The sequence below is a fragment of the Taeniopygia guttata genome, chromosome 12, assembly GCF_048771995.1.
Source record: "Taeniopygia guttata chromosome 12, bTaeGut7.mat, whole genome shotgun sequence".
Classification (NCBI taxonomy): domain Eukaryota; kingdom Metazoa; phylum Chordata; class Aves; order Passeriformes; family Estrildidae; genus Taeniopygia; species Taeniopygia guttata.
Genome location: NC_133037.1, coordinates 11,456,789 through 11,478,907, shown reverse-complemented (window position 1 = coordinate 11,478,907; position 22,119 = coordinate 11,456,789). Strand labels below are relative to the sequence as shown.

The 22,119-nt window shown below is 51.2% G+C and overlaps 1 protein-coding gene and 1 long non-coding RNA gene across 3 annotated transcripts; one reads left to right on the top strand and one right to left on the bottom strand.

The window, feature by feature from the left end:
- Positions 1-623: 623 nt before the first annotated feature.
- Positions 624-10,496, bottom strand: LOC140684921 (uncharacterized). The gene is made up of 5 exons (XR_012057907.1): positions 10,412-10,496; positions 4,183-4,234; positions 3,725-3,852; positions 2,118-2,222; positions 624-1,438 (listed from the first exon to the last, which is right to left on the bottom strand). It is a non-coding gene; the product is annotated as an uncharacterized lncRNA (long non-coding RNA).
- Positions 2,920-21,113, top strand: GATA2 (GATA binding protein 2). Of its 2 annotated transcripts, none has more exons than XM_072934782.1 (6): positions 2,920-3,057; positions 10,040-10,519; positions 11,219-11,818; positions 14,434-14,579; positions 17,528-17,653; positions 18,454-21,113. In XM_072934782.1, the coding sequence occupies exons 2-6, from the start codon at positions 10,291-10,293 to the stop codon at positions 18,751-18,753; spliced, it is 1,401 nt and encodes a 466-aa protein (XP_072790883.1). In that variant the 5' UTR covers positions 2,920-3,057; positions 10,040-10,290; the 3' UTR covers positions 18,754-21,113. The 2 variants fall into 2 exon arrangements, with proteins under 2 accessions (XP_072790883.1, XP_030139022.1); XM_030283162.4 differs by lacking the exon at positions 2,920-3,057 and adding an exon at positions 9,089-9,479.
- Positions 21,114-22,119: the final 1,006 nt, after the last annotated feature.

Here is a 22,119-nt window from a genome sequence, read left to right as displayed (position 1 = left end):
AGTTTTCACTAGATTGACCCAGCTGGACCCTGAGACTGCTGAGGGCTGGGACAGGACTGGGACACAGCTGAGCCTGGATGTGGCTTTCTGTGTGGGGACAGAGGTGCTGCCACCCACTTCATCACTCCTGAAGCACTGACTGCCCAGGGAGGCAGGTGAAGGGGGCTGTGGGTGCAGGAGTGAGTGTGAGTGCAAGCGGTGCCTGAGGTGCCCAGGATGATGTTCACAGCTCTTCTCCCTTCCCTGCAAATCCAGCAGTACCTCAGCAAAGCCACCCCAGATTTCCAAGCCTGCTGTGTGGCAGCACCCTGCACGGTGAGCTGCTGTCCCACCCTGCTCCCCTGGGTCGGGGATGGGCAGGGGACACTCTTGTCACTCCACAGAATCCACAGCACAGACCCGCGTGTGCCAAGAGCCTCGGGGGTGTCCCAGGCCCGGCTGGGGGCAACCCTCGTGCACAGCAGCCCCGCATCCATGCATACTAAGTAAAGCAAGGAATACATAGATTTTGCCTATCTGCCGATCAAACGCGGAGATCTGCTCTGGTAAATGATGCATTAGATGCGGTGGCTGTATTTGTTGTGTGAGTTTTGAAAGGGTTCCGATAATCTGGAAGCGAGAGATAAGGAACACCATTTATTCAGCAGCACTTTGGAACCAATTTTCAACCCTGTTCAACCCCATTCTCCAGCAGCCTCCAGGAGCCCAGGAGATAAGGATTGGGCTATTCATTATCTTCACAAGGAACAAAGATTAGCTAGCAGAGATGAAAAATTACCCCTGGATAGTAATAATAAGGAAGCTAACCTGGAGAGCTGCTGAGCCTATATTCTCCTTGCTGCTGGTGCTGCTTCTTCTCTTTTAAATTTCTCTCCCTCTTTTTTTTTTTTTTTTTTTTTTAATCAATATTGAAAAGGTTGGGGTTTTTTCCTTTTTTTTTTTTTTTTTTTTTTTTAATAGGGGAGGAAGTCTTCCCCTACTGTCTATCATATTTTTCAATATGATATGGTTGTTACCGTGAAAGAGAGGAGAGCACGGTCTCCCTTGCTCCCAGACTTTCAGATGACATCTTTAGTACGAAAGCTTAACAGGAAAGAAAAACATCCTTCTCTTCCAGCGGGCATGAGGGGAAAATCCTGACTCCCTGCCCCTGTGGTCCCCAATGTCTCTGGTGACACGTGGAGGGGTGGCCCCGGCTGTCCCGGGACAGCGCGGCTGGAGAGCACAGTGCGCTGAGGCTCCGCTGGGCGCTGCTCTGGTCTCAGCCCCCTGAGCCCCCGGTTCGCCCATCCCCGTGTGACCCCGCTTGGGGAAAAATCTGCAGCCTTCAAACCCCACTTTTCCCGTAGTTTTTGCGCCCGAGCGACAGTTCCTCGTTTTGGAGTCGTTCCGTGCCGGGCGATCCCAGGACGCGGCTGCCGACAGCGTCTCCCTCTTCCTGGGCACAAGGGAAAAAAGAGGGGATATATGTATGTATGTATTTTAATACCACATTCTTTTGTATTTTTCCCCGGCATAAATCTGGTGATGTATCTTCTCTCAGAGGATGAAGGGTAATACAGGAGGAGTAATTAAAACACTTACTTTGGAAATGGGCTGCGTGAGGCTGATAAGAATTATCTGCCGCATATCAAGGACCCTTTTTCCCCCGAACCATATCACAAAGACAGACAGAAAATGCCAGCAGAATAGGATCCCCCCCCCCCCCGCCTTTTCCCTGCTCACATTTTTACCTCCATTATGATGATAATTCCTCTCCCGCGAAACTTTTCTCCTTCCTTTCCCGAACCATATTTCGTTACCCCACCACCCGCAGGGCCCCCACCGGACGGTCCGGCCTTTGTTTCTGTATTAATATGATTTTCCTGCAGCCTCGGGCGGGGGTCCCGCCTGTCCCCCCCCTCTGGAGAATCGCGCCGCGCCCCCCGAGCCGCCTCGACGCGGCCCCCGCGACCCCGGCGGGCAGAGGGGAGCCCCCAGCCCCGCACACACACACGCACCCGCGGGGAAACACCCGGCAGGTGAGGGCTGCCAAGGCAGGGCTGGGGCTCGCAAACATTTCCGAAAACATTCGTTCTGCCTGGATTTCTAAGTGCTCTACGAAATACGTATTTTACCGTCTTTTTCCTAGCTATAACAACGACTCGTCGCGTAATAATCTGCTTGTGCCTCTTCCAGCTTCTCTTCTGCCTCACTTACGTGCAGGTGCATAGCCCGAAAGGCTGGATTTGGAAGGGAAAGGTGTGAGAAGAAACATGAGGTTATACAAAGACCAGGCTGGTCAATGGAATTTTAAAAAATCCAGGACTCCCAAAGCTTTTCCTTCACTAGAGGGGGAAAGAAAATTAATACAGCTAGGAATAATTTCTAGGAATAATCGATCCTATGAAGCGTCTCCCCCCAGCCCACCTTCCCTGGGATCAGAGGAAGAAACGAGAGGCTCGGGAGAGGCTGGGGCTGCGGCGCCCGCCGCGCCGGAGCCCGGTTTCCCTGCGCCTGGGATGTGAGTGCGTGTTGTTGGTATAATATCAATTCATTTAAAATATGAAAGTCAAGTCGCGTAGACTGTGACAGCAACCGTAACAAAAGGTGCAAGCAACAGACAATGTGATGTGCTTGTACAGATATTGTAATGATGCAAATGAAGTGGAGGGGACGAGCTGCCGTATTATGTACATAAATACACAGTGGCTCGCTGTGCCATCCGTGAATGCAGGAGAGTGAGAGAGAGAAGGGGAGGGAAAGAAGGGAGAGAGGAAAGGAGAGGGAGGGAGGAGGGAGGAAGGGAAGGGGGGAAGGAGGGAACGGAGGAAAAAAAAAGGGCTCAGCTCGGAGCTGCTGCCAGTTTTCAGCAGCGTGCGCGGCGGCAGCCCCTCCGCCGGGCTGCGCGCACCCTCGGCCCGCGGCAGAGCCGCCGCTCCCGGCGCGGGCAGGCGGGGAGGCTCCGGCGGCCGAACCCCTCCCGGCCCGCCGAGCGGCCCCGCCAGGAGCGGAGCTGACGCTTCCCGTGCACCGTGCGGAGAACTGAAAGAAAAACGAGGATAGGCGAGAGGCAAGGTAAGGGGCCGCGGCAGCGCGGCTTGCGCGGCCCGGGGGCGGCCCTGCCAGTAGCGAGGTGCGGGTCCCGTTGCGGGAGCGCTTGTCTTGGGGCAGTTTTCCCCAGGGACAAATCTGGCGGGGTTTGTAAAGAACGAAAAAATGTCCCCAGTACGGGCGGACCTCCCGGGCTGCCGCCTCCCAGCCGGCCGGGCGGAGCCCGGTGCAGCGCCCGTCTGCCCGGGGGCACCGCGGGGCTCCCCCGGCTCTGCCCGGCGGCGGGGCTCTCCCCGCATCGCACCCCGCGGGGAGCGGAGCCTCCGGGACGTGCTTGGTTGTTTTGATTTTTTTTTTTTTTTCTTTCCCATTGTCACTGGGGTGATTATTTAAATCTCCATCTTGGAAAGTTGCATTTCACCCAGGGCGGCCAGGCAGAGATTTCCCGGAGACAGGGTGTGCAGAGAGCCCCGCGTCCCCTCCCCGCAGCTACATCCTATCTCTTCTCTCCCTTTGTTGGCAGATTTGGGCATTAGGAAAAAAAAAAGAAAAAAAAAAAGATGCGAGGGTTTGTTCTGCCCCGAGAGCCGGCAGGGCCCGGCCCCGCTCTCTCTGCACCTGCCTGCCGGGGAGTCCTCCCGTCCCAGTCCCGTGCGGCAGCTTTACGGGGCTTTGCATGATTTAAAATTACCCAGGCACATCGGGGCACGGCCGCTCCTCTCCGCCGACTCTTTCACCCCTCGCCTTTTTTTTTTTTTTTCTGTTTTTGTATGTACAGAGTTCCCCTCTTTATCCTCCTTTTGCTTTGGGGTGCTCAGGCTGGAAGGCAAGGAAAAAAAAGATATAAAAAAAGAGAAGCGTCCAGGAGAGAAGCCTGCCTGATTTTGATGCGATTTCAATAAGAAAAGCGATTTCACTAAGGGAGTGCTAATTTCGGTCGCGGGGATTGTTCTTCCCCGGCGCACGGAGCATCTTTATTAAACGCAATTATTTTTCCCTCGGAAGTCTAAGCTCCGGCCCGGCTCAGCCCCAGGCTCGGGGCAGGCGGCCGCGGGGCACCGCCGTTGCCCGGCGTGAGTCGAGTCCCGTTCACCGTGCCGGGTCGGTCTCTCCCCACCAAAGTTTTGCCTGAGGAGAAACAAATCAAACCTGCGGGGTCGGCCTCGTTCCTCTCTCCTACAACGGCTCCTTCTGAAATAACCTTGAAAGGAAAAAAAAAAAAAAAAACAACCCCAACCAAAAATACCCAAAAAAATAAAATATAAAAAGAGATCCTGCAAACGAAATCTTTCCTGGCAGCGCCTGAAAAAGAAAATTTTACCTTTTTCTGGACAAAGCTGCGCGTGTGTAACCTCCCCCTTCCCCATGCATGTATTTGTCTTCGCGAACTCACACAAAAGGCGGTTTTGTGGGCAGGTTGGGGTCTGCTTGAGGCTTTTCCTCCCCTTTATTTTGCAGCCTAGCGAGCCGGGGGGCTGCGGGCACCAGGCAAATTGCGGACAAAGCGCAGGTGAAGGCGTGTGCGGGAGCGAGACTGGGACCGAGGGTTCCCACGGTGGGGTACAAACCCCGCAGAAATCCTCTGCGGGATGGGGGATAGCGTATTTACAAAAACAAGCAAAAAAAAAAAAATTCCGTGATTGATTCCCCATGTCGTATCTCTAGCGCTTTTTTTGTTTGTTTTTTGTTTTTGTTTTTCCTTAATGCAGTTTAAGTAAGGGTCTTGTGGTTACGAGGTAACTGTGTCATTTATAACCCTATCAGGAGCCATTAATACGAGCTAGTAATGCAGGACGGGGGAGAAGAAAAGCAAAGCGGAGACAAGACCAAAACACCGATTTTTTTTTTTTTTTTTTTTTTCCCCAAAGGCAGAAAGCAAGAACTTTCTCGCCTCCAAAAAAACCCAAGGAAATATACAAATATACCGGATCCAGGTGGGGGGGCTGCTGGCAGGGACCGGCTGGCCGGGGCTGCTACCTGCGGGCGGGTGGGAGCCGCTGGCAGGGCCAGCCTGGGGGGCAGCAGGGGCGGGACGCCCACCGCAGACCCTCCCAGCCCCCTCCCCGCCGGCAGGCAGCCGCCTTCCCCCGCTCGCCCGGGGCTCTCACATCGCCCAGCAGCACCGGGAGCGCCGCGGCCCCGTGCGGTGCTTAGCACCGAGCGCTTCTCTCCCTCATCTTCTTTCTTTTCCCGGAGTTTTCCTGCCCTCCCTGCTCGCCTCTGCGGGTTGCACCTCGGGAGGCAGCGGGCAGTGCTGCTCGGGAGGTCTCGGCCCCCGGTCTCCGTTCACCGGCACAGTGTGGCCCTGGGGGCAGCCGGGGGCTCCCCAGGAAAGGGGTGTCTGCAAGAACGTGCCCTGGGTCTGCGGGTTCTCCTCAGGCAGAGTTTTCCTCAGATCCCCACAATGAAGGGGGAAAAAAAAGAGGAAGAATCCCCTCTGCGGACGTGTAAATAAATGGTCCGTGTGCGGCGCCGGCTTATTTGTTTTCTGCTTACTCCTCTGCCCAAGAATAGGTGTCAGCTCTATCACATGGCACTACTAACTGTTGCTAAAACATGTTGTCGTCTCCCCCCTCCCTTAATGATATGACATCACTTGTCAATCAAATCAAAATAACCAGTTGTGCTTCCAGATCTGGGAAAGGTCCCGTATTAAAAGAGAAAAATAAATTGCAACAGCAATAATAATAATAAAAATAAAGGTAATAAAACGAAGCCCGTAGTGCTCGGACGAAGAAGGGGGGAAAGAAGGTAAAAGGGGGTTGGTAGGCGCGGGGTGAGTGGGGCGCGGCCGGACCCTCTCCGGGGAAGCTTTGGCAGAAAATTGAGGGAAGAGCTGCTTAACCAGCCGTGTGAGCGGCGGGCTGCGGAGCGGAGCTAAGCCGCTCGCCTCCAGCAGCCAGCGCAGTTCGCTGCTGCTCCCGGTGGGTGCATTAATTCAATTAAAAACCTCAGCCGTGCCGCCGGGGCGTTGAGCGGCCGAGACCAGAGCCGGCACCTGGTTCGCCAGAACCAGGCAGCGGGGACGGGACACGTCGGGAATTTAAAAAAAAAAAATCAAATTGAATAAAATAGAAGAAAATAAACCAACATACTGCGAGCCGGCCGGTTAGGAAGTCTCCAGCTTAGCCGGTCTCTCGGCAGAAATCTTTCATCCCTGCTGGAGGGGTCATTTATTTTACAAAGGGATTTAATGGGAGGGGTTGCAGAAGGCGAGAGGTGGGTGCGAGGAGAGGCGCCGGCCTCCGGAGGAGAGCACCCGGCGGCGGGGAGTTGGTAGCCGGACCCCCGGGCCGGAGGTGGGGCGGGCGCCGGGGAAGCCGGTCCGGAGCCGCCGCCGCCACCCGCTCGCCCCTTTTGTTTTCCTTCGCCTGCCGGGCCTCGGGTAACCCGAGACGGGGGCTTCAGGGAGCCCTGGCCGGGCAGCGCCGGGGTCTGCCTCGCCATAAATCAAGCCGCCTGATTAATCTTTACAATTTGTCTTTTAAAACAAACACGAACGAATTATCAGCTCGTTAACTGCGATTTTATCACCTGCCTAAAACAAACAGCCCACCCCATTTCCCCCCCCCCCACCAAAACCCCCAAAATCGGGTCCCCGTGCTGATGGCAGGAGGGCAGTAATTAAAACATCCAAATTAATTAATAAGCATGTAGCGAGGAGCTGGATTTCGCTGGCGGTCGGGAACGAGAGGCAGCGAGGCCCGGGTGATCCCGGCTGACCGCCGCCCTGCTCCACCGGCCGGGACCCCACGGGCACGGCGCACCCCGGCCCCGGCCGCCTCCGGCGCTGGGGAGAACGAGGCGCCGAGGGGATCTACTTGCAAAGGCCCGTGTTTATTTTATAGTCACCATTCTTTCGAAACATTAAAAAATCCATTTTCCGGTGGTTCTTGGGTGATTTTGGTGCATGTAGAAAGCAAATCGCTTCGAAGGGAGAAGGCGGATTCCTGGAAATCCCGCTTGGTTTTCTCTCTGACTTCTAACTTTCCCTTTTTTATTTTTTGAAATATTTTTGCTTTGTTTCCCCTTCCTCCCGGTCACCACAGGACTGAGGCTCCCGGGCACGCTCCGCAGCGCGGGGCGCATTTGCCCTCCCGAACCCCGGCCCCTCTCGCACCAAGCCCGGCCCAGCGCCCGTCCCCGGCCTGCCCGGGCCAAGCAGCCCGTCCCGGGAGAAGCCCGGCTCCACCGCCCCTTCCGCGCCCGGCAGCCGCCGCAGGAGCTGCTGCCCGGCCCCACCGCTTGCGACCCCCCCGCAGCGGCAGGAGGGGGCGAGGGGCGCCGCGGTCCCGGCGCCACCGCACAGCCCCGAGGTCAGGGGGCCGGGAGGAGCGGGACACCCGGGCTTTGGGTGGAGGAGGCGTCAGAGGAGAGCCTGCGGAGGGGGAGGGGGGAGAAGCATAATCTCCTCTCCCTGTACCAACCTTTAGGTCCCCCAGTATGGCCCCCGCTCCCCCGGGCTGCGCTGTGGGGTTCCCCCGGAGAGCTGCATTGAGGGTCCCTCGGGGGAAGGTTACAGCGGGACAACGAGTGGTGGGGGGGAGAATAGTAAGAGAGGGAGCCCCACGTCGCTCTGACCAGACGCGCTCCGCAGCGAGGAAAAGGAGTTTTATCATTATTATTATTGTCATTATTATTATTATTGTTATTATTTTTTAAAAAGTTCATTTCCTGGCGAATTTGGCAGTGACGGGTGACGTCAGAGCCCCGGCGTCGTAGTGACTGGGGCGGTCGGGCCGGGGGAGGCCGGCTCCAGCTCCCAGCCCCCAGCGCTGCCCGCCGCGGGGGCGGCTCCGGGGGCAGCAGCAGCAGCAGCATCCTCGGGGCCGCCCCGCTGCCCCCGCCCGCAGCCCCCCGGTGGGGCTCGGCTCGAGCCCGCACGGCCCCGACCGCTCCCGCGCCCCTGCCCCGGCCGCGCCGTCGGGCTGGAGCCGCGGCCGCTGCCCGGCGAGCGGAGGGGCTGCTCCCGCCGCCCCCGCCCCGATCCCCGGGCAGAGACCGTGTCCTCTCCGCGCCCGGCTAGGAGGGCTGAAGGATTGCGATCGGCGTTTCCCTTTTTCCCCGAAAGCAGCGGCTGAGGAGCGGGGCAGGAGCGCCTGGGAAACGGGACACGCAGCAGCGCCCGGCCGCGCTCCGGGCAGTTGTTTGTGCCTTTCCCATTATTATTATTTTCCGCCCCAAAGGCGGACCGGTTTTATCCGCACCTTCGCGGGTGGCGAAGCCAGACCGGCGCTCCGGCTGCTGCCGCTGAACGGCACCACAAACTCCGCAGAAAACGCCTGTTGATTCGGGATGCACCTCCGCTCCCCGCCCCAAAGCACACGAGTAATTGCAAATATTGAAACGGTGATGTTTGGTTTTTGTAATTAATTATTGTAAGAAAAAAGTGTGAGATTGGGAAAAAATAAAAAAAGTATTGACAATGTCGCAGCCCCACCGGGGAGGCTATACTCTGTCCCAGGGTCCTTGTGTCCCGGCCCGGCTCGGCTCGGCTCGGCTGCCCGGGCCCAGGGTTGCCAGCCAACCCCGTGCCCGGGTCCGGCCCTGCACTACGGGCCGGGGAGCGGGCAGGGTCCGTCCCTGCCCTGCTGCCGGCTCGGCGCGGCCCCGCTGCCCGGGCCCTGCTCGTCCCGTCGGTCTCTGTGGTCGGCGCGGAGCCTCGCAATTATTTGTTTTTAATTATTTTTTCCCGATCCAGACAGTTATTTCAAACTAATGTGACTGGACTGAGGTTTGTCCCGCTCCCGGCTGCGCGCTGCTGTGCCTGATTTAAGGGATTTTAGCATATTTATCTCCCCGGTGCCGATTTCCAGCCCCGGGCATCCCGGCGGCGGCGCTGAAAGTCACGGCTCAGCGGCGGGGCAGCACCCGGCCGAGTCGGCCCCACCGCCGAGCCCTTCCCGCACTCCATCTTCGCCCGGCACCCCCCTCTCCCACTCCGCATCCCCGCAGTCCCCGGCGGGACCCCCTCTGTTTGTCCGTCCCCGCCCCGCAGGGGCGTGCAGCGCCCGGGCGGGGAAAGCCCCCACGGCGCTGCCGGGCGAGATGCTGCGAGCAGGGGCAGAGGGGCGGAGGAGGGGGTCTGCCGCGCTCCCCCCCGCCCCGGCCGGCTCCGTTTGGGGCCGGGGGTGCGGTTGGGGGCGGTGTGGGGCGGCGGGATTGGCTGGCCCGGCCGCCGGCCCTGCGCACCCCGGCCCGTCTGCGGCGCCGCGGCCAGCTGGCGCCAGCGCTCATATAGGATGCGCGGGGATGGGACCGAGTCGGCCAGAGCAGCGGCTTTGCCATCTGAGTAACACTCTCCATCCAACCTCCTCTGCTCTTCCCGCGCTCGCTCTGCCTTTTCCCCCTCCTCTCCCTCTTCGCTTTTTTTATTCCCCCTCCGTTCTCCCCCACTTCGCTGCAGTCGCATCCTGCACGCCGGCATTCATCGCCACCCGCGCCGGGTAAGTGTGGGGCGCGGGGGGGTCGCCGCGCCTCTGCCAGGGCGCACTCGCTGCTTTCTCTAAACACCCGTCTCTCCACTCTTCTTCTCTACCCCCTCCCTATTTCTCCCCCTCCTTTTCCTTTTGTGTCAGTTGGAGTTCTTGCTAGAACTACGCTATATTAGTTCTGCCGTTCTTCCTTTTTTACCCCGCTTTAGAAGCCAGCTGGAAAAACTCCTATTGACGTTTCTAGCGGGGGGGGGGGGGGGGGAGAACGAAACTATTTCCTTTTTTCCCGATTTTTCCTTTTTTTTTTCCCTCTTTTTTTCCTTTTTTTTTTTTTTTTTTTTTTTTTAAGTTAAGAGTTTGAAATGGATCTCTTGTTTATTTTGTGGGGCAATGAGCAGGGAGAGAGCAAGACAAGGAGTTTTGGGGACAGGATATTTTTGGAAGGGAGGAGGGGCTCTGCTTCCCCCTCCCCTTCCATGTACCTCTGGGAAAAGAAGCCGGTCGGGAGCCGGCCCGGCGAGCAGCGCACCCACGGCCGCCGAGCTGCTAAACCCTCCTGTCTCTCCCTACAGGTGCTGCCCTGGCGCTTCCCCGGACCTGCCTCCGCTCCCCGCCTGTTGACGGAGGGACACGCTGACTTCAGGGGTCCTCTCCCACGCCTCAGAGGGTGCGCTGCAGTCACCCGGCGGTTTTCTTTCTAAGCCCCAATCTCTTAAAGCCCACCAGGCAGCGTCAAAAGAGACCCCCCGAGCAGCACTCCCCACCCCCACCGAGCGCCGCTCGCTCCTGGCCTGGGGGTGGGTGAAAGGGGAGGCCCAAGGCCATGGAGGTGGCCACGGATCAGCCTCGCTGGATGGCCCACCACGCCGTGCTCAACGGGCAGCACCCCGACAGCCACCACCCCGGGCTGGCTCACAACTACATGGAACCAGCGCAGCTCCTACCTCCGGATGAAGTCGACGTCTTCTTCAACCACCTGGACTCCCAGGGCAACCCTTACTACGCCAATTCCGCCCATGCCCGGGCCAGGGTCTCCTACAGCCAGGCACACGGTAAATCAGCACCCCGGCCCCTTCCCCGCCGTCTCGGCAGCGCTCCGGGCCCCTCCGTGCGAGCCGCGGCTGTCCTGCGCGGGGATGAGAAGTTTCCCTCGCGGCCGCTTCGGTGTGTCGGAGCCGGGGAAAAGGAGATCGAAAACAGGATAGGCAGGCAGGCACGGGTGGATTTTAACCCAAGGGATAACCAAGGGCTAGCGGAGGGGAGGGAAAGAAACGGGGGGAGGTGAGAGAGGAAGGGGAAACAGTGTGCGCACGGGCTAAAACTTCTCAGACACGGCTACTTCCCGGATGCAAAACACAAACCGATTCAAACCGGCGAAGGATTTTATTTGGGGGTGTTTTTAGGAGCTGAAGAGAGAGCATTACGGCGGTTCAGAAAGATAGAGCAGAATGGGGTTTACAGCATTTTCCCAGGAACGGGGTGGGAGGAAAGGGGTTGCCTGAGTCCCTCTCCTGCTCCCCTTGCTCCTTCTGGCCGGGCTGGCTGGTATCTCCCTTAGATGGGACAGGGAGAAGGGGCTGCTGCACCAGCCCGCTGCTCTTCCCCGGGTTGTGAAGTCTCTCCCGTGGACGCCTGTCCTCCGGCTGCCCGCAGACCGGGGAGCTGCCCCACCACGGGGAGCTGGGGTCTTCCCCAGCCGCTCCGGGCTGAGCCGCCCCACGCTGACCCCAAACGCTCTTGTGTTTCTACAGCCCGCCTGACCGGGAGTCAAATGTGCCGGCCTCATCTTATCCACAGCCCCGGGATCCCTTGGCTGGACAGCAGCAAGGCGGCACTGTCTGCCCATCACCACAACCCCTGGACCGTCAGCCCCTTCACTAAGACACCCCTTCACCCCTCGGCGGCCGGAGCACCTGGGGCCATCTCGGTGTACCCGGGCAGCAGCACCTCCAGCACCGCCTCCGTGTCTTCGCTCACCCCGGCCTCGCACTCCGGCTCCCACCTCTTCGGCTTCCCCCCGACCCCTCCCAAGGAAGTGTCCCCCGACCCCAACTCCACCAGCGCCGCCTCCCCTTCTTCCTCCGCCGGGGCTCGGCAGGAGGACAAAGACAGCATCAAGTACCAAGTGTCGCTGTCGGAGGGGATGAAGATGGAGAGCGCCAGCCCGCTCAGAAGCAGCCTCACCAGCATGGGGGCCCAGCCCTCTACCCACCATCCCATCCCCACCTACCCCTCCTACGTGCCGGCAGCCCACGACTACAGCAGCAGCCTGTTCCACCCGGGCAGCTTCCTGGGGGGCCCCGCGTCCAGCTTCACGCCCAAGCCGCGGAGCAAGGCCAGGTCCTGTTCGGGTAAGTGCCGCACCCGGCCCGCCTGCAAGGGCCGCGCTCCGGGGCTTCGTGCGGCTGCTGGGCTGAGCATGCGGGCTGCTGCAGGGCTGGGCGCTGGTGTTGGCCCTCTTTGGGACAGGGGGACAGGTGACTGCTTGGTTCTGCTTTGCTGGGTTTTTAAAAGTAGGAGACGGAGCTTGGACTGGGCTCCTGGGGCACTGGCCACAGGCTCGAACGGGCCGCGGGGCACGGCACCAGGGCAGTCTGAGCCAGCAGCCCCTGTTGTACAAAGAGGGATTTATACGGAGACAGAAACCCGAACCCTTTCCACCGGAGAAAAGCAGGCCTCAGGCTCCCGGGGGGCTCGGGCTCGACCCTGCTCCCTCAAGTCAGGCAAACCCCCATGGATGACACATGGGGACTTTCCAGGGATAGGTATTTCTCCCTCCGTAATTTCCACTCTCTCCATTAACACCAGCCAAAGCCCCAGCGCAAGATGAAAGCGAAACTTCCCTGGCCTGTCCCCTTCAGATCGCAAAGGGCCTTTTTCTCTTCGCATTTTACAAGAGCAAAAGTTCAAATATAGTTTACATACCAGTGCAAAAGACTAAGGTGTCCAGTCACTTCTAACTTACTCCAGCCTAACTTTAACTAGAAAATACTCCCCCCACCCTTTTTTTTTAACCCTGAATCAGACATAACTCTGCTTCCAAACGACTTGCAGACCTTTCCCATGTTCGCTACTCTTCCTTGCACTTCTTCTAAAACTGCAGTCCTAAATCTGTAAATCAGGCAATGAACAAAGTTTTGACCCCACTTTGAAACAGCAGTAGTTATACAGCTAGACACAAATTATGACATTTTATGTAATTCTACTGACCTTGGTTTAATATTCTTACCGATGGAAGGAAATTAACTCCAATATACTCGGGCTGAATTTAGCCCTTTAAAAATAAATGGCCCTATAGGCATTTGCATATGTATTCCATTGAACATATTCGCTTATGAATACACTACATGTTTTTATTTAAGTAGACAATAATTTAGAAATGTGATCTCTTATGAGTTTTGCAACAAAAATACCAGCTATTTTACAAGCTCATCAGTACTGTTTCAAATGATTCCTCGGAAGGGAAAAATACATTCTTTCTCTGCCGTTATTTTCAGGCGGTTGTTACTATGTGTATGCATTTTTAGTGCCTAGAAGAGAAGCTAGAAGCAATGAGCAGCACAAACCCCTTGAGTTTGGAAACTGGTTCAAGATCCAGGTCTCTAAAGACAGGAGGGATCCTGAGTAGCTTTTTGAAAAATTTTTGTCCCATAGCTGCTGCTGATTTTTAGATGGGGGAAACAAGAATCTTTTTTCTTTTGTTTTACAGTTGCTTTTTTTTTTTTTTTTTTTTTTCCTCTCCCCTCTGTAAGGGAGCTCCCAGTGTAAGGAACTGGGGAAAGTTCGTGACCACTCAGTGTTTTTGTAGGAAAACTAAGACTCACGACAGGACGACTCCTGCAGCTTCCTGCCCTAGCAGGGACAAGAGCTACAAATGCAGTGCTGCAGAGCTCCCCTCATTTCTCACTCTAGACTGTGTTGTTTGAAAGCTACCCACTCCCTAGATTAAAGCAGACACGAGCCCCACTGAACTCAACATGGCCTGCTTCAGTTATTAGCAAAAAGAATTTCCTTTCCAGTTAAATACTGTAGGATTTGCATAAACGGTATTAAGATAGATTTCTATATTAAGCAGACCTGCCCTCAAACCATTCAGGTCAAATGAACTTTTAGCAGGAAGCTTTCTGATGCAGAAACAGATATATTGGAGTTACATGTTGTGTTTTATTTAATGCAGCCATTCTACAGTGCCATGTTTACCACACTGTACTAAAACTAATAATGAAGGTAAACTGCTCCCTACCAAATCCAAACTGGATTGTTGAAAAATCACAGAAACAGGAAAGCACTCAAGCCTGTTTTTTACAGTAATGTCCAGTGAAACTGAACTTTCTCAAAGAACAGCATTAACAGCGTTTTTATGCCTTTAGGACAAAAATCATAACTGAGACTCTGGTATTTTGTATCCATTCCCAGTCTGCTCAGCTCTACTTTATCATCCTCTAGCATTTGCAACAAAAAATAAAGTGCAGAACCTGAGGTCTTTTTGCTTAGATTGATTTCTAGAAAACCTCTACCTCTGACTCTCTCCTTAACATGTTGTGTGTTTGCAGGTGTGTGTGTTTGTGTGTATGTGCACGGGTGTTTCTGTGGCAGGGGAACACAGGATTTCACCACCGGAGTGCAATAGATCCGGGAGGGGAGCGGTGCTCAGTGAAGACTGAGGGAGCTCTTGCTGAAACGATAACTTCCATCTGACACAATAAGAGTGTCACTCTTTCTCACTTTGCAGAGAGCGCTGCCTATTCCTGATCATGACATAAAATACTCACTGGAGCCTGGGAGTTCTTGAAACACTGAGCTCCTCGCTGCCTGTACTGTAGATGTCACTGCTGTCTGGTTGTGCTTAATTAACAGAATTAACACACTGTTTTGATTTCTGAAAAATACCTAAAAGGTAATGCAAGAAGATTTTGTGAATTTGTTTTTAAAGAAAGAAATCTATTTTCTTTGTGTTTCCATTTAGAAGGCAGAGAGTGCGTGAACTGTGGAGCGACTGCTACCCCTCTGTGGAGAAGAGATGGCACCGGGCATTACCTGTGTAACGCCTGCGGGCTCTACCACAAAATGAACGGTCAGAACCGACCTCTCATTAAACCCAAGCGAAGGCTGGTAGGTGTCTTCATTTCTCCTGGGTTTGGGGATAAATAAGGCAACGGGACCGCACATAGGCACGAGTCGGTTGTGACCCATCCCTGCTCAGCCCCTGCATGGAGCCGAGCTGTACGGTACTGGGGTCAGTCACGGCGGGGTCACTGCCGTGCCTCGGGGCACATCTCCCCCTGTGCCCCCATCCCGCCGGGACCACCGAGCCGCTCTGTCCCAAACCTCCCTGCCCTGGGACCACCGAGCCCGCTCTGTCCCAAGCCTCCCTGCCGCTCACAATGCGTGCGGGATATCGAGTGTCCTCAGATGACAGCTTTTCATTTAATTCCTCATTTACTTGGCCTCTTGGGACGGTTTGTGCACGCACTGGGAGCGAAAGGGTTATGAGCATGAATGTCCTCCACCGTGTACTAAAAAAAAGTTCCAGCTCCAGAAAAGCAAAACAAATCAGATGAGTCAAAGCTACTGCTCCCTACTCAAAAATTATTTGTATAAAAGCCATGAAGTAATTTTCACTCTTATATTCTCTGGCAATATTAATATTGGTTCCCTCCCCAGACAATCTCCTACTGTTAAAAAAAATCCCATTATTTTTCCATGGAGTCACCTATACTTTGTATTTTCATTTGACTGATTAAAAAAAAAAAAAAAAAGTCCTTTCTAAGCTCCTGGTAGTAGTTTCCTATCCGGATATCTGTACGTTAAAGATAATGAAACTTTGTGTATCTGTTTCCTGACTCTAAAAGCTTTAGAGAGTTTCTATAGGCGAGCCTTGCCAGTCATGCTTGCTGTTTTGAAATTTCTAATACACTCTACTCTGCAAATAATGCGTAAAATGCTAAGAATAATAAATATATTTTTTGGAGCTTTGTGATTTATGGTGCCTAAGTCTCCTAGCTATTCGTGGGCAAATATCAATGAGGTTTAGAGAGCAGAAAATTGGCATTACTGTTCTAACACTGGGATGGGATATAGAAGATTTCTGTCCTGGGTCAGAATTTCAGCTATGTAAGCTTCTTAATGACTTGCCTTCTAAAGTGACTGACATATAGAAAAATGTTAAGACAACAGTGTAACATTATCGTCTCTCAAGCTCAAGTGCTTTCCAGACTGAATGGGACAGGCCATAGAGTTAAGCAGCATAGTTGAGTATCAGTAAGCCATCTCAAATATGCAAACATAGGTCTCCACCTTCCAGTGTGTGTTAGGAGACTGTTATACTTAGCTCACTGTGCAGGGTCTGGGCAGCACTAGAGAGGTTTTGTTTTAGTGTTTAGCTGTTTAAATGTTTAGTTTTAATTGATTTACAGCTTTGTTTATTGCCCCTTTTTCCACTGTAGTTCGCTTGTTTGTGGGGGAGAGGAGGTGGCCATCTTTGGGAATTTGTTCATCTGCCATGCAATAACAAAGTGATCGTATTAATAATGTCAGCATTTAGATGTCTGGCATTAATTGTGTTTGGGTTGCATGAGTGCATTTGCAGTAGGGGGTACCCCCTCTTTCTGCCTTTGGCCTGTTCTCACAGGCGAGTAAGACACCAGAATAAATGAGTCTCCGAGGGCCTGATTCTTGCCTAAAGCTGCTGAACCGTCCATCAGCTTTGGGAAAGTTACAGGGGGCCATGGCATAAATCAGGAGCAAGTGAGAACAGAACCCCGTGCTCCTCTGGTGAGCGGCCGAGCTGTGCCCGCTCCGCACTGGGGCTGGTGGGCAGGGAAGCACAGCGAGTTCTCTGGGAATGCCACTGCCCTGGCACTGGCTCTGCTCGTGGGCATGTCCTGTGCATTATTACTGGGAGCTTTGCTGGGCTTCACCCCATGGCTAATTGCAGAAATATCCAGGGAGCAAGGCCCCCGGGGAACGACTGCGATTGATACGCTTTAGGAAGTAAACTCCAGTTTAAAAAATACGGAGTCCTCAGCATTAATTCAGTAGCACAAAATGGACTTGGTCTTTTGACCACTTCTAGAGGCAAGGCTGAAGGTTCCTGATACAAAATAATTTCCCAAAATACGGGGTGCAGTTAGTCTGTCCATAACACTTTGTACGTCACTGTCCATGCACAAAGGACGCTTTATCTGCTAGACAAGGGCCCGTCCAGGAGTCATGGGCGCCTGCAGTTCTACTTTTCCTGTTCTTGTTTTGGGAGGTGGGTGAATGTTTGGGCTTTTTTCTTTCCCCTCACCTTGATTTCAGCAGAACAATAGTTTTATGAAAGGGTGGTGGATTTTTTGGCGGTTTTGTTTAATTTTAAGACGGTTGTTTGAGGGCTTGTCAGCCAAGGAACTAAGTAGGGACAGAGGCGGCAGACTGGGGTCAGCGGAATCATTGCTGCAAGGCATGAAATTTGGTTTGCTAAATATTTAAAGAAAGTTGGAGCCAGTTTTGTTTTCTCCCTTTCACTTGTAAATGCAAACTGAATTGTCAGTGATGGCTCTGATAAATACTGCACCCAGTTAAGTAATGTGGTTCATTTTCTTTTGTGTCCACCTTTCAAAGGCCAGAGTAGGGGTAAAAATCACATTCTTGAAGATTCCCTGTTTTCAAACCCAGTCCCAACATTGGCAAAGACTAAATTAGTCATTACAGAAAAATAAAAAGGCAAATGCATTTTCATGACGCATTCTAGAATTCTGAAAAGGGAAAGTATGAAAAAGTCAAGATAATTTTTTCCCCCTCTAAAATTTTTTGTTTGTGAATCAGAGATTGTTTCCTTACTTCTGTTGCACATAATGTGCCATGAGGCTTGAAAGTTTGCATAGGAGAATATTTGAATTTAAACAAAAACATAATGTCCATAAAACCTAAAATCGACAGCAGCTTTCCTCCAGCCCTGATGCTCCGTAAGATCTTAGTAACAAATTCTCCCCAAACTAAATAGAGTCCAATTTGACCTTTCTCATGATCTCCCTCCACCTGGTGATACATTTTAATTTTCTTTTTCTTTTGGTTAGTCAGCGGCCAGGAGAGCAGGGACTTGTTGTGCCAACTGTCAGACAACCACCACGACCTTATGGCGACGTAATGCAAACGGGGACCCAGTTTGTAATGCCTGTGGACTCTACTATAAATTGCACAATGTGAGTATTTACTCATCTCATGCGTCGCTGCTTGCCTAGTGTGGATTGATGTCTTAACTGCATGGTGTACACTAGGCTTTTATTGGTTTCAGGGGTTTGGTTGTTGTTTTATTCCTGCCCCGTCTCTAAGGTTCCCCTGGGAAGTGACAGCCGTTCTTTGTCAGCATAGTGATGCTAAGTTCGGTGACATTACAATGTATTAGCTTGGCTTCTAACGCCTGGGCAAAGCAGGCAAAACAGAGCTCCACACTCGGTTTGAACTAAGGGGTTTTGTGTGCTGTTTTCCTCCTCTGTGCAAAAATTAATCCTGATGGGCTATCTTCATTTTGGCTTGTAAAAAATAAATTCTATCTAAGGCTTTGTAGTATTATTTAATTTTTTTAAAAGAAATTAATTTTAAGCAGGAACACTTGATATGTTGGAACGTTATTTACAGTGTAGGTAACGGAGGTTACTGGTACAAGATTGCTCATGTCTCAGGACTGAATTTGGGTCAGCGTGTGCCTCCTAGTTTGATCTTCTATTAGGAAATTAATGAGGACTGAGGGTAAGCCTACGGGAAAGAGAGTCATCAGCTGCCAAATTCAGTTCAATTTGTTTTTCATGTCTAGGGGTTTTTTGTGTGTGTGGTTTTATTAAACAAATCAATATAAACAAGTTCTGCAGAGAGAAACACCATTTTTGTTGGCCAGAAAAAGGTCTCCATCCAGGAAAAACACATGGGGGCTGTCCAAATATTTTCATTTTTGCACAATAAGGTCATTTTGTCTGCATGAGCCTGATTTTCTCATTTCTTGCAGGTGAACAGGCCTCTGACCATGAAAAAGGAAGGAATTCAGACCAGGAATAGGAAAATGTCCAACAAATCAAAGAAAAGCAAGAAAGGCTCTGAGTGTTTTGAGGAACTGTCCAAGTGCATGCAGGAGAAGTCGTCTCCCTTCAGCGCTGCTGCCCTTGCCAGTCACATGGCACCCATGGGGCATTTGCCCCCTTTCAGCCACTCTGGACACATCCTACCAACACCTACCCCCATCCACCCATCTTCCAGCATCTCATTTGGACACCCACACCCATCCAGCATGGTTACAGCCATGGGATAAAACCTTAAGACCAAGAGACCCATCCAGATATTAAGAACATGGGACTTTGCCTAAGATGACACCCAGTAAGACAATGTTCTGCCAAGAGGAGAATGTAGGGATGGCAAAAGGAGACCTTAGCTCCCATGTGGTTAACTTTTAATGCTGGACTAAAACCTTGAAAATGATGGGTCTTCTGCAGAAATGTGTAGTGGTGCCTGTAATGCACTTTGCCCCCTCAGGTATAAGAAAAAAGAACTCACCTGTTTGATACTTAATGGTCCAGCAGGAAGCAAAAGATGGCAGAAGCTGAAAGAGAAGGCTTGGAACTGGTTTTCCTTTCTCTCTTTATTACTGTGAATATTGTAAAGAGATATAAGCAGTCTCCCAGGATGGAATTGGCTCACTGGAAGCCAGACATGCTGGATTTCTATTGCGGACTTCGTTTGGGATAGGGAAAAAAGAAGAAAAAAAGCCAAAAAAGAAAAGTAAAAAAAAAAAAAAGAAAGAAAAGGGCATCTTTATTAAACCATAAGTTTTAAAATCAGACACAAAGTCATATTTATTTTGTTTTCCACAAAAAGCCTCAAACCCTCTGATTGCATGTTTTTGTGCTGTCATTTGCAATGGCTACCCTGTAAGAAAAGCTGCCTTCAAAACAAGGAGAGGAGAAATGTACTCAACAGCCCTCTTGGATTAGCTCCATCTATCTTCCATACCAAAGTTACTAGGAAGGGGGAAAAGATTGCGAGGGCGAGGAACAAAGCAAAAATGTAGCCGTAATACGGGATTTTAATATACCCACGATGGTGATTATTTTGACACAATTCCTTCATTCTTCTCCCTAACATGAAAGATTTATTTTAAAAAAGAGCCCCTCTCCCAACTACCCTATTGTTTCTCAAACCAGACAACCTAGGTCAGACAAACTGTTGGGCAAAAACTCTGGGGAAAGCAATCCTGCACTAGCAAGGGGTGATAGCTGCAACACAATTTTGGTAAATGCCTGTATAAGTTCTAGCACAGCCAAAACTATAATGGGGCACAAAAACCATCCTGCTCGCAGGCTCTGGAGGTTGAAGCATTTTGTTCTGTTGTGTTGGCAGCTGTCGCTTAAAAATGCAGATTAGCTGCTTGGGTAAACTTTGGGCAGTGTGGCCACCACATCCACCCCCGTGGGCTCCACCGGGAGGAAGGGCAGGAATGAGGCTGAGATCACTGGAGAGGGGAAAAAGAGAGACAATCAGTTTGAGCTTCACACATCCATCAAGTCCCAGACACAGAGACACAGCTGGGGGAAAGCATCGTTCTAAGGGGAACATCTGTTTTCCGTAGCGGATTTTATATGAAAAAAAAGAAAAGAACAAAAAAAAAAAAAAATTAAATCTCCCATTATGAAACCATATTGTACGTAAATGACCGAAAACAAAGCTATTGCCAATGTGAAGTGTATTTTATTGATTGTTATGATCTGATGCCTCTCGTGAACACAAGCTCCAGTATAACATACAGTGTACATATTTAGGTATACTTCTGATAAAAATGCCCCAATGAACAGAGGGGTTTGATAATGTAAACCACGTAAGCTTAACTCTGTGAAAAGCTTTTTATTTTATTTTTTTAAATTTTAACTATTTTGTTGTTGGGTTTTCCTTTTCAGTTTTTTTTTGGGTTTTTTTTTTGTTTTTTTTTGGATCAAGCCAAATTGTATCTTTACTGCAAAAGTCCTGCTTTAAAGAAAAAAATGGAATGAAACAAAAAAAGGATGTATGTAAATTTTTTTAAGCCTGTAATTTTTAAGCCTACTAAAATGTAGTATTTTATAATTAAGAACCAAGCAGCCATGAAAATCCTGCTTTCCTCTTTTTTTTTTTTGGTCTGCATAGGCATATAGGTGCACTTTGTAAAGAAGTGGAAATAAATGGGAAACTAAATTGGTTGGGAGAAATCATAAGAATTTTTAATCTACTGAGGTAAAAAATTAGGTCCTTTTTACTTTTTACCTTTTAGAATGGTACAGTTGTATATTATTTGTACCCAACTCAAAATTTCTGTAGGATTTGGGCAGAGGGGAAGGGGTGTGGGTGAAAGACAGGGATTACTGATACAGTTGACAAAGTGCAATATATTGTCAGTCACTGCAGCATAGACAACAGCAGTTGAGATTTAAATTATTTTGTACTTGTATCAGCATAAAAAAAATTCTTCAGTATTTTCTGTTTTTATTTTTAATTTTTATTTTGCTTATTTTTGGATTAGTGAACTAAATTATTGTTAATTATGTACAACATGTTTATATATTGTCTGTAAAAAGTGTATGCTTTCCTCATATTCCTTCAAGGTGAATATTGCTAAGAATAATAAATACCTTTTTTGTGAAACTACCTGTGCCCTGCTTCATGTCACAAAAGCTGCTTTTAGTAGGGAGAGAGGAAAAATTATCGTCATTGTTGCCAGTAGAATTATGAGCTTACACTTTATGCAGAGCAGGCTATGATATTTCGAAAACAGGATAGGACAAAAAAAAAGGTAGTTAAAGAATGATTTAGTATTGGAAGCACAGGTACAAAAGCTCATTCTCCAGTGTTGCTTTGGAGTGACGAGGTCATGCAGTTAAGTGTGCATAAGTTTTTAAGCTAGTTTAAATTTTGAGGGAGCAGCCACATTGGAGATGACTAACTGTGGTTTCTCTTGAATTTTTTTTTTTTTTTCGTGTTTTATTAAAGTGTTTGGAGAAATACTTTTACATTAAAAACACATTTTAAAAGCACTGTAAACATAGAAAAGAGGCCAGCTGCTTAATGGATTTCAAGGCAGGACCCGTATTAGACCAGGGAAAGTTTTCCAGAGGAACACTCTACACCTGGAAACCTGTTTCTTGCCATTTGTCATTATCAGTGGAGTGAATGGAGCAGCCTGGAGCTGCCCTGGGAACAGGGCTGCAGCCCTGGCTGCAGGGAGGTGTGCACATGGACTGGCATGTGAGGATGGAGAAAAGTGCTTACCAAATAGATCTTCCATGACCAAAACTTTGCAGCTGCTTTCATCACACAGGCGAGTTTGACCCACGCAGGGAACCCCCTGAGGCCTTACAAAGTGAAGCAAAGTCTTGCAAGGTCACCCTGCCATGCGTAGGGGTGGGCATTGCTGCCATTGCAACAATATTTTCAAGAAAACAGCTAGTGAATTTTGGGTTTCCTCCTTTGACCCCCATGGAAACCAGCTTTGGGATACCTCTTCACTCATTATGGAAAAAAATAACCTGGGTTCCTTTTTCTGTGTGTGTGTGTGTGAATTCCAGCCCCTTTCCCCCTGCAGCCTCCTGCCCAGCCCTGGTTTCAAGCCCTGCTTGTGAATACCAGGGAGCCACAGCAGCTCTCCGTGTGC